This window comes from Centrocercus urophasianus, unplaced genomic scaffold, assembly GCF_019232065.1.
Source record: "Centrocercus urophasianus isolate 14NV4802_14NV808 unplaced genomic scaffold, USGS_Curo_1.0 seq_40, whole genome shotgun sequence".
NCBI lineage: Eukaryota > Metazoa > Chordata > Aves > Galliformes > Phasianidae > Centrocercus > Centrocercus urophasianus.
Genome location: NW_024884978.1, coordinates 275,367 through 286,616, shown reverse-complemented (window position 1 = coordinate 286,616; position 11,250 = coordinate 275,367). Strand labels below are relative to the sequence as shown.

Here is an 11,250-nt window from a genome sequence, read left to right as displayed (position 1 = left end):
CTCTGCTTGCACAATGCAGGGCATGGCAGCATCAGCACCCCCACGTCCACCACCACCACCAGGACAGGATTGGGCACGGACTGTGCCTTGCAGATAGAGTGAGGACGTGATGCCAGCAACAGGCCCTGCTCATGGTGCATGCTGGAGGAGTGCTACCGCTGCAGCAAGAGCACAACATGCAGCTTCTCTCCCAGACACAGCTCCAGAACCCACCACCCATGGCAGGGCACTGGTCCTGCTGTTACCTGGCAGCACGGTGCTCCCAGGGTGCCCAACTCACAGCGTTGCTCCTTTCCTTCACATGGAGCCACCTCTCAGACCTCCTGCCCAGGTGCCTCCCAGGAGCACAGGGGTGAGAAGGAGAAGAAGGAGAAGGCAACTCCAGCCCATTGAAAACATTTACCGTGAAAACAAGAGGCTGGAAGAGGAATCGGTGAAACCATTAGAAGCTGTTTATTGTTACAGCACACCACAGAGGTCACACAGCACTCCTGGCGCTTCCTCCCAAGGAGACACGGTACAATCTGTTTGGTACAGGGATTAGGAGAGGAAGCTGCTGGCAATCTGCTTGCAACTTTCCTGTGGGGAGGTCAGAGCGTGGCCTTTCCCAAAGCTGGGAGCCGCATTAACCCCCCCTGCACCGCAGTCCTGACCACAGCAGCACACAGACATGGGCTCAGCACTCAGCCCAGCATCTCTGCGGCCTTGGGGAGGGTCTGCTGGGGGCTCCCCTGCTGCCAGGACCTGGGGGGATTGGGGGGGGGGCAAAGTGTGCCCACCCTGCAGAACAGAGTCTGCTCAGAGCGCTGGCAGCAAGAGCCGTGCCCCAGGAGAGGTCCCTTAAGGACCGTATTGGAGGAGCCCAGCATCCACCCCTAGGAGTTACAAATTAAATAGGGCCAAACTAAAGGCGCAGACACCAGGCTAGCAACGGAGTAAAGGAGACGGAAGGAACAACAACGCTGATGAGAGCAGTGCGAAGACGAGGCTCTCTCTGGTGGAAAAAGTGAGCACTGCAACCACCCAGGATGTAACAGAGGGAAGCAACAGCCTTGCAGAAAGAAAAACCATCACAGAGCGTAACCCAGGAGACAGCCCTGCGCCACTGCAGCTGCGGGGCGGCTCCCAGCACCCATCGGCGCTTGGCACGGGCGCAGCGATCGCGTTCAACCTGTCCTTTCAATTCAGAAAGCCGTTTGTTTGCAAAAGCCACGCCGCTTTGTAAACGCGGCTCTGCTGCCTGCCAGCCAGCGGCTTTGTTATGCAACATTAATTAACAGAGAGAGCCGAGGAACCGAAAATAGGGCGGCTGCAGAGCGCAGGCTGCCTCTGCCACTCACGCCCCACATCCCGCCCCGGCAGCAGGACGTAATGCCCACACCGGGCTGTGGGACATCACACATGAAGGTGGAACAGAAAGCATGACTTAGGAAATACAAAGCGCAGTCACTGCTGACTCACCAGCACAGCCTCTGGGATTGCTCCCCATTATCTAGCACCAGGCCGCGTATCCCCAAAAGCAGTCATTGAAAGTCTCAGAGGGCCCTCTGGGTCCTTCTGCTCTGTCTCAGAAACAAGGGTTAAGGGTTGTGGCTTCAGGAGTGTGATAAATACAGATCCGTGGATTCCTATGAGCACCTGCAAGCGGGCAGCTCTGCTGGTTTCCATGCACAGCTCCACCTGCACGCCCTGGCTGCCCAGGCAGCACCCTGGCCATGCCAGCATCCCTGTGTGTGCTGGCTCGAGGAGCTGCACGCTTCACATCACTGCAGAACTCACCCATCCCAGCCCAACCTCTCTTTTTCCGCTGCCCTGCCACGAAATATGGAAGCTGACAGCTGGAAGCAGAGTTATCTCAGCCCGCCTGAGCACTGCAAAGGCGAATGCAGACTGATGGAGCAGGGCCACACAGGCTGACCTGTGGCTCCCAACGCAGGCAGGCTCCTTGCTGCGGTTTTCAGAGGCTCAGCAGATTTCTGCAGGCTCAACTCTGCACTCAGTGCTGCGGATCAGGAGAGGAGGAGCAGCTGAGTGGGAATCCTTAATGACCGCCTCTGACTCATTGCCCAGGGACAGCCCAGCTCCTCACCTCACACCGGAGGTTTTCCCCTCTCAATGAGTGCTGCTGCAGGCAAAGGCAAGCAAACACTGTGCCTTGCCCAAAGGAACACCCTGGCTTTACGCACAGCTGGCAGAACCCAACCCACAGAGCAGCTACCTGCATCCAGAAGCAGGGGAGGAAAAGCAGAGGGGCTGAGAGCAGCGCAGACAGAGAAGGGCTCACAGCAGCCCTGGGACAGCTGCATCAGACAGAAGCACCCCAAAGGGAGGGCAGGCTGGGGACCGGACAGAGCAAAGGCAGATTTACAGCTGAAATCAAACCTAGAGAGAAAGTGTTTGGCTTTGGAAGTTTTAGAGTTGTTATTTAATCCCAAGACAGCGCAGCTGAGTGAGTTGAGAATTTAAGTTACAAAAAAAGAAAGCACTAGAAAATAATCTTGATACAAGAGCAATAATCGATGGGCTGAGGATCCCCGCCCTGCACAGGGAATCCTGCTCCACAATCTGCCCAGCACAGCTGGGATGCTGCCGAGGCATTGCTTGTTCCCAGGCAATTGCTTTGTCACCAGGCAAACCGTCCTGGGTGAAAGTTATGGGGGGGATCCCCAGAAACGGGAGTTAAGATGCTGCCACCAGCTCTGGTTTTGGCCTGTTCTTGATGGGTGTTGCTTCTGCGGAGGAAAAAGAAACTTGTTACAGTGAGAACAGAAGTAACGTGCAGAGCCACCTGCTGCAGATGGACCAGGACTCGTGTTCCACTTCCCAGCAGAGCAACAAATGCTTGCACAGTGCCTGGAAAGCCACTGAACTCACAAACATGCATTACAAACAATTTTACCTATCCAGTATGCCTCTCTTTCCAGCAGCACTTCAAGAATTAAAACACTTTCTGAGTGCACCTGACACCATTCCAGCTGGCCTCCTGCCCAACACACACCCAGATCAAGAAGCCATTTCTCAGAGAGCTGGGGCACAGCAGCATTGCCCCCTTCCCCACCTTCTGACAATATGAGTCTACATGGGCTCCATCAGCTGCCTGCTGCGAGGGCAGCTCGTATTTTGATCGGCCATCCTGCTGTCAACACAGAGATGACATTTGATCCGTGTTTAGTAAACAAGTGCTGGAACCAAACAAGCCCTGTCCTCCCTGTCCCAGATTTCTCCCACACAGACACCACGCAGGGGCACCGGGTCCCCTCAAGGTAAAGGTTCAGCAATACAGGGTTTGTCAGAGCCACGGAGGGAAGCCTGTGCCAGCTTTCACCACACAGCCTACGCCCCTTCATGTCTGCTGGGACGTTTACAGCAAACAGGAGGGCTCAAAGCGTTGCACAGAGCAGAGATGTACGTGGAGCCAAAGCTGCAGAGCACACGGAGCAGACAGCATTACCTGGGGGCTCCTCCGGCAGCGGCTCAGAAGGAACGTCTGGAAGCTCCAACTGTTCCTGCAAGAACAACACAGAGCAGACGTGGCACCCAGCCTGCGCTGCTCCACGCGGTGATCACAGACCTTTGCACCACAGTGATGTGCAAAGATTGCTTGGGAACACAGGAGTGACAGAAGGGACTTCATGCAGAAATGGATACCTGCCCCCAGACCTGCAGGAAGGCTCATGGGTTTGAGCACTGCTCAGTGAATGAGAGCAGGGCTTGATACTTTTGCATTTAAATCAGCAGGACTCCCTGTTAGCTACAAATCTCCTCCAGTAAATGTTAGCTGCAGATCTTCTGCACCTCACTTCCCACTGGCTGCATGTTTCTGCAGTGAAGCCAAACCAGGGCAGTGTTTGGGGGAGCCAAAGGCATCACAGAGAGTGGTAATATACACTGATTCCTGTTCATCTGAGCACGATCCAGGGCTTTCAAGATCTTCATTTAGTAAAGCAGAACAGCCACCCAGTAAGAACAGAAATCAGCTGATTGTAGCAAATACAACACAGCCCTTAAATCATCCCATTTTCAAGTGATTGCTGTGTGTGAACCAATTAGCTTGATCTCTCATGACTCAGGAATTAGGCACAAACAGGTGCAACTGAGATCTGTGGCAGAACAAGCTAACACAAGTGGTAATAAGATTATTCCTCCTTTGCCAACAGCTTCCCGAAAACACGCACTGAAAGTAATCACATCAAGTTAGTCCTACCTGAGTGATAGTGTTTAATTCCTCTAGAATGGCATCTTCATCTTCCTCAGTCAGGCTCCCAGCCAGTATCTCATCTATTTGCTACACAAGTGAGGAAAAGGCACATTCCAGTCAGAACAGTGCACAGCAGCAGCTCTGTGCCTTACAGCAGGATCCAGCAATGCACCAAACCAATGGATGCACGGCACGAAGGGCTACTCAGAAAACCAACAAACCTAATTTTTCTGCAGGCAATCAAGAGAGAGTTCAAGTTCCAGTCTGACTGCCTCTTGAACGAGGCTGGGCACACAGTGCCCCACAGAAACACGTGGCAGCCTGCCTCTGCTCACAGCTACTCACACACACCATACGTACCCTCTGGTACTCCACAGCATCCTGGGTTTCACCTATTATTCTTTCCACTTCTTCTATTGACATAACCTGAGGAAAAGAGCCAAAAATCCACGCATGAGTGAGGCCTGAAGGGAGACATCCAAGGATCCTGTTGAGTTCAAGGCAACGCTGCGCTCGGCCAACCTGGCCACACGTACCTGGTGCATTTTGTTCAGACACTCGTTGCCTATTTTCAGGCCCTCAATGACCTTCATTTCGATCTGGGTGAACTCGATATCCTGGACCTGAAACAGGAGGGACAGGGGGAAGTGTCACAGCTGTCACAGCCCTGCCACAGACTCCCAGGAGAAACTGAAAGGTGAAGACAGTCAAGAGCCCCAACGGAGGCTTAAATCGTATCAGCAGTACAACGTATACAAAAACTCTTCCTTTGACACATGTAACTGCAAAACCAGATGCAGTAGGCTTTTGTCTCCTTCTCAAATCTAAGCTTAGGCTGTAGCTCCCCAGGCCATGCCAGAGCAAACACATCCATTTCTACACCAAAGTTCCGAGACAAGCTGGACAAAGTTTCTACTGCAGCTGCCCACACTGTGACTAAGGTTCTATTAACTTACAGAACACGCCTTTCACCCGCAGCCTGCAGTGCAGACTCACAACACGCTCCCACTTGATTGTTTACAGAGGTGTCACAGCACCAGCACAGTTTCAGATGCTTTGGGCAGGATCACAGCCCTGCTGGGACCTGGGGTGCAGTCCTGCACACCCCGAAGCAGCCCCTCCTGGTTCTGCCCCACGCATGAAGCACCCGGTGCTCGCTCACCATCCGCTCCAGGTTGCTGATCTGGTTGTCTGTCTTATCCAGCAGCTGCTCCTGGTAACGCTTCTTCTTCAACAAGAGCATAGCTTTTCTGAGGGGAAAGAGCAGCAGATCAGCACAGAAGGGCCAGTGCTGAACGCTGTTATCAATGAGACAGATGAAGGGATCAAGCCTACTCTCAGCACTACTCTCAGCAGTCTGTGGACGACGCCAAGCCGAGCGCTGCATTTGATACAATGGAAGGAAGGGACAGCAGCCAGAGGAACCCAGACTGGCTTAAAAGTTGTGCCCACGTGAACCAAATGAGGTTTAACACAGCCAAGTGCGGGATGCTGCAGCTGGGGGAGAGGGGGGGAGCAAAACGGCCGGGAGGAGAACGGACTGAGAGAAGTGCTGTGAAGGAGGGGGGGGTTGTGATGGTGAGATGCGGGATGTGGGGCAGCTGTGTGTGCTGGGGGCACAAAGGCCAGCGGTCCTTGGGCTGCATCAGCAGAGGGGGAGGCAGGGCAGGTCCGGTCAGGTCAGATCTGTCCCGTCCCATCCCCTCCCCTCCGCTCGGCCCCGTCAGACCCGGCGCAGCTCCGTTCCCTCCCGCCCGCAGCCGCCCGGCCCCGCCGCCCCTTACTCCTTCTTGCCATCCTTCAGCAGCTGCCGGGCGAGCTCCCGCTCCCGCTCCAGGCCCAGGCTGATCCGTTTCTGGTACTGCCGCAGTTTATCCCGCTGCTGCTTCAATTGCTGAGGAGAGATGGGGTCGGGCTCAGGGCCGGACCGGCTTTGGGCGGCGGCAGCCCCCACCGCGGTACCGCTGCGGCCCCGGCCCCGCTCTCACCAGCACGGCCTTGTCCTGCTCCGTGACGCGGCTGCGCCGCTTCCGTCCGAACAGGTTCCCCATCGCCCCTCCGCCGCTCCTGCCCCGGCCCCGGGCGGCCCCGGCCGCACCGCCCCGCCCCGCGACGGCGGCCGCGTAGGGCCCGAAACGGCACAGCGCGGAGCGAAAGGGAGAGCGCCGTGCAGTGCGACGGGGAGACCGCCAGAGGGCGCCAGTGAGGCGCGGACGGGAGCGGGAGGCGGTGACTATGGGGATAGCGGGGACCAGTGGGGGATGGAGGGGAACCATAGAGATGGGGGCATCTATAGGGAGTAGAGGGAACCTATAGGAAATGGGGGGAACCATAAAGATGGGGGCATCTATACGGAGTAGAGGGGACCTATAGGGAATGGGGGGAACCATAGAGATGGGGGCATCTATACGGAGTAGAGGGGGCCCACGGGGGGGGGGGAGGGGATCTATAAGGGATGAGAGGATTTACAGGGGATAGTGGGGATCTATAGGGGATGGAGGCTATAAAGGATGGTGGGACACAGAGCGTGGCAGCTACAGGGAAAGGGGGCATAAGAGATGAGAGGATGGGAGAAAGAGGATATAAGGGAGGGGGAGCTTAGGGGATGGTGGATAGCAGATTGGGGGAGAAGGGGTGGTCAGGATGGGTTTAGTGGGGGTGGGGCATATAGGAAATGAGTACAGGGGATGGGGAATGCAAGGAAGGAGCCCCACGGCTGCAGCACTCCATGTTCCCACGCTGTTTCTGCTCTCCCCACTTCCCCCCCCAACTCCCTGTCCCACGAAACGATCCCCAGCCCATCACCATTTCTGCATTTATTTTTTATTAACCATTTATTTGTCTGTAATTGACTCTCACATTACAATTGTGTGTTGGTTTTATTGTTTGTATTTTTTTTTTTTTTTAATATATATATATATTTTAAATTTTTGTAAAATAAATAGAGATAAGTGAACTTTTAGGTAGGATGCTCTCCAGACCCTCGGTTAAACCCCATGATTGAATCTCTGCATCACAGCTGTGAGCACGCAGCCCCCAACACACACCGTGCTCGGATGGAAGCTACACCAGGCCAGGTAGCCACAAACCCACCTCCTGGTGGCCACCATGCCCTCGTGCCAGGCAGTTCTCACTCCTTTGACAAATACACTGATAGAAGTTAAAAAGTCTATTGTTTGCTTTCAAGCTGTGTGTGTTAATCGGTTACGCAGAGCCCCCGGCGCGGGAGGCACAGCTCTGTTAGATCATCAGTAACGTCTGGTAACTCAGAAGTAGACTTTTAGGTAGTTTCTCCTTTAGTTTAAAGCCTTTGAGCTTTGAGGACCTGCGGAGGGCCCTTTGTGGGGTCAGCACTGAGCCCTCAGCACCGCTCTGCCCACGCAGTTCAAGGAAGCTCAGCACAAGGAGCATCCAGAGGTGCATGCAGCATTTTGTAGGCAGCTTCCCTGCAAGCCTGGCAGAGCCACGGGGCAGATTCCATGACCCAGCTGCCTGCAAACACAGGGAACGACGTTATCAGGGGTGCAGGGAGCAGTGCTGGGTCAGAGCCGTGGCAGAGGGGAAGCTGCCATTTACACATAAGGGAACGTTTCTCTCCTCTCCATCACCGTCCGCCTCATCTCTGGCAGCGTGCTGGGAGCCTGCAGACCCACGAAGGGAACCTGGGGACTTGGGGTTTAGGAAGTCAACCTCAGTGGCCACAGTGACTTTTGCACGGTGCAAGTCCGGTTCTTGGCCAGGGAAATTGCACCTCAGCAGCACTTGAAAGAAATCTGCCTTTTGGCTTTGCATCTCTCTTCCCCACGCTGATCTCCAGACACATTCCGGGCTTTAAGGGATAGAAACATTCATTACAGAAGGTGCAGATAACAGAGCTGCCTGTTCCCTGGGGAGCTGGGACAAAGCTGCTTGCTCCAAGCAGGAAGACTTGCTGTCCTCCCTCTCTTTAGTGATTCCTCTGTGCTCAGACGTGTGGTTCTGCACCCTGTTCTGCAGGAGCACAGACAAGCCACAGCCACACACACACCATGTCTGTACTGCATACAAGCAGCTTCCAAGGTGCAAATGTCCAACACCTCGCTGAATTTTAGCACATGGAGCGAGAGGAAAGCTGTGGTTTGAGCTCGGCTCCTCTCAGCTCTGCTGGGCAGAAGTTCTGCAAGTGTGTTTGCAGAGTTCACTGTGGGCAAAAGGACAACGACTGCAGAACTGTGACTGAGATACCCCAGCCTGCACCGTGTGCTCGGGTGGAAAGTGGTTACATGGTGACATGCTCCAGATGGGCTGGGATGATAGGGATGGCCATGCTTTCTTCCCTCTTGTCCTGGATGTGCAACCTTACAGTGCGGTGGCATCCTGCCCTGCTCCTGTCTTCTCCCCAAGCTCCATTCCTCAGGATCTCTGCCTTCCTTCTCTGTCGTGTGGTCTTCTGCCTCTTCCAGGGGAAGGGAAACCACATGAGAACAAGGGTCACATAACAAAGATTTTACCCTGCATCCCCTGCCCACCGTGGGCAGTGCAGGAGCCATGCAGCTCTGCAGGCAGGCAGCCCAGGGCTGGCTGTTGGGCACAGGGCGGTGGCACCGGAGGGGTCCCTCTATGAGCTGGGACTCACAGAGCTGCAGCGAGTCCTGACATGAGTTCTGAACGACGCTCCAGCAAAACGAGGAAGCAAAGATCAAAAGAAAGAACCTTCTTCGAGGGCGCTGCCTCATCCGAAGCTCAGGAGCTGTGTTTCTAACAGAGCAGCCAACCACCGGAAACAAAAATAAAATATTCCTTTTTCTGCAGCTTTGAGAGGATACAGATGAAAAAAATAATAATAATAATAACAATAGTAGGAGATTGTCTCTCTCTTCCCCTCGCCCAAATCATCAGTAGCTAAGTCAGAACCAAAACGTTCAAGTTACGGGTTGCAGCAGCAGCCAACACGAAACATTCAAGTCGATGATCTCGCTATGTACACCGCGGGGGAGGCAGGCGCCGCCTGCTGGGACTGCGCTGCCACCGGCCGTTATCTGATCCGCTTCTCCACCGAGTACACCGAGATGTAGTAGTCATTGCTCCCGACTGCCAGGTGAGGCTGTGGAAAGGGCAAAAGGGGGGATAAATGGGTACAGCTGGTGCGTGGTAACGGGTGACATTTCCAGCACTAATGCCCAGATGCTGGAAAGCTCTGAACGCAGCTCTGACGACATTTCTGCCAGCACCTATGTTGTCCCAGAGAGTTATGCGCCCATTCCAGCCACAGAAGAAAATGATGGTGGCTATTAGTTGCCAACCTGTAACATAATTTTCTCTAAATGGCTGCAAATCTGCTCGGTAGGAACGGTCGCCTGGGCTGAAAATTAACAATCCCTGCTGGGAGAGGGCCAGGAATAACCCTGCTAAGGACACCTGGGCTGGAGAGGGTTTTGTGAGTTTGCTGATTCAAAGAGCAACACAAACATTCAGCCACTTCTCCCCCAGCCTCCAGCTGCAGGACAGCCTACGTGTGCCTTTAGCTTCTGTAGATCTCCAATTGCTTTGCTGCACAGCATTCGGTCTTCCTACAGCCTTACATAAGTGACAGTGTAAAAGCAGCCCCAGAGACACCCGGGCAAACCTGCTGTCTGCAACAGAGGAGGCATGGAATAAATAAGCACAGAGTGCTTGGAAGTGAGAGACTGTCCCTCTGCAGGCAGCTCCAGGCAAAAGCACCATGGAGGATTTCTGTGGTGAGAACCAGGGAGCCACACAAGGCTGCAGACCCAGAGTGATGGCGACAGCACAGCAAGCTGAGCCACGGGTCAAAAGGGCTCAGCAGCTCGAAGCTGTGTGCTGCTCTGCTCTGGGGGTCATAAAGCAGCAGCACTGCTGGGACCTTTGCACACTCATGTGGAACTGACTGGAAGAGGATCTGGGCAGAGGGGCTCAAAGACATTCAGAAAACAGGGACGGTCCTGCTCCGTGCTGGGGGGTCTCTCTGCTTTTCCCTCTACTAATGTCAAATGTCAAAAAGTGAGAAATGCAAATTCCAAAATCCAAGAAGAGAATACAGACCCAGTGAGGATGGAAAGCCAGGCAGCTGATGGCTCCAACTCTTTGTCCCATAAAACCATCGTAGTATTTGATATTGTTGATCAGCTCACCGTTTCCATTGTAGATTGCAGTGAATTGATTCATTGAGCCACTGAAAGGAACACAGAGAGGATGGTGTTATTGACAGCAGTGTGGTAACACTGATATTTTTCCTCCAGCCCCTTTTTCAGCTGAGGCTGAGCTGCTCATCAGGTTGGTGTGCAAGCAGCTCTTACAAGCAGTGAGACCAACATTAACTGTACCATGGCAACCTCAGGAGAGAGATGTGCAGAAAGGCTCGAACCACAGTTACCTGCTACACTGTGGGATTGGGACAGGAAACATGGAGAGCTGTGCTTACATGTGCTGTAGAGTGGGTCCTTGCTCTGTGCCCACACATCCATAGGAACGTGAGACCCTACAGCACCGCTCTGGTTTTGCTGCTGCGTGGAAGGCAGAAAATAACTGGGAACAAAGCTGCATTTTTTGTGGTGAGGTTAGAACCAGTTAACCCACGGGTGAGGTTGCACAGACAAATCCTCTCTTTTCACTCCGGGGATGCAAGAGGCAAAACAAGAACTTACCATGCAAAGAGATTGGCTTGTGGATGAATGTCGAGGGCTGTGAGCCCTTTGACTATCTGGAGGACCTTCATGGACTCTGGCATCCGGGGGTCGAAGAAGCGCACGTCTCCATTCACACTGCCAACACAGGAGGTTCACAACGTCAGGCCGTACCCAGGCCGGGTCCTGCAGCCCTCAAGCACAGCCTGCCTGCAAGCCGACCACCTCCAGCAGAAGGTTAGCAGAGAGACACGTGCACCACTGCCTCCTCTGCCAATGCAGCTGAATTTCCACTGATGTCGTTGATGTTTGGTACCATCCACAAAGCACTAAGTGCTGTGCAAACAGCTCTGCTCTGCCCTCGGGAGCGATCCGTTAGTACTTTTATCACTTACAGCCCAGCCTCGAGTACAAGTGCCTTTACTGTTA

At 54.1% G+C, this 11,250-nt stretch overlaps 2 protein-coding genes across 3 annotated transcripts in view; both read right to left on the bottom strand.

Moving 5' to 3' along the window:
• Positions 1 to 434: 434 nt before the first annotated feature.
• CHMP6 (charged multivesicular body protein 6) lies at positions 435 to 6,279 on the bottom strand. The gene is made up of 8 exons (XM_042833141.1): positions 6,187 to 6,279; positions 5,983 to 6,092; positions 5,361 to 5,448; positions 4,735 to 4,821; positions 4,559 to 4,624; positions 4,205 to 4,285; positions 3,452 to 3,506; positions 435 to 2,732 (listed from the first exon to the last, which is right to left on the bottom strand). Exons 1-8 carry the CDS (start codon positions 6,247 to 6,249, stop codon positions 2,680 to 2,682), a joined length of 603 nt encoding a protein of 200 aa, XP_042689075.1. The 5' UTR covers positions 6,250 to 6,279; the 3' UTR covers positions 435 to 2,679.
• A 743-nt stretch (positions 6,280 to 7,022) lies between these two features.
• Positions 7,023 to 11,250, bottom strand: part of RPTOR (regulatory associated protein of MTOR complex 1) — a 118,566-nt gene continuing 114,338 nt past the window's right edge. For both annotated transcript variants that reach the window (XM_042832910.1, XM_042832911.1), the window contains 3 exons: positions 10,843 to 10,959; positions 10,241 to 10,370; positions 7,023 to 9,281 (listed from right to left, as the gene is read on the bottom strand). In XM_042832910.1, the coding sequence (XP_042688844.1) occupies positions 9,213 to 9,281; positions 10,241 to 10,370; positions 10,843 to 10,959 (316 nt within the window). In that variant the 3' untranslated portion in view covers positions 7,023 to 9,212. The remainder of the gene's footprint in view (positions 9,282 to 10,240; positions 10,371 to 10,842; positions 10,960 to 11,250) is intronic.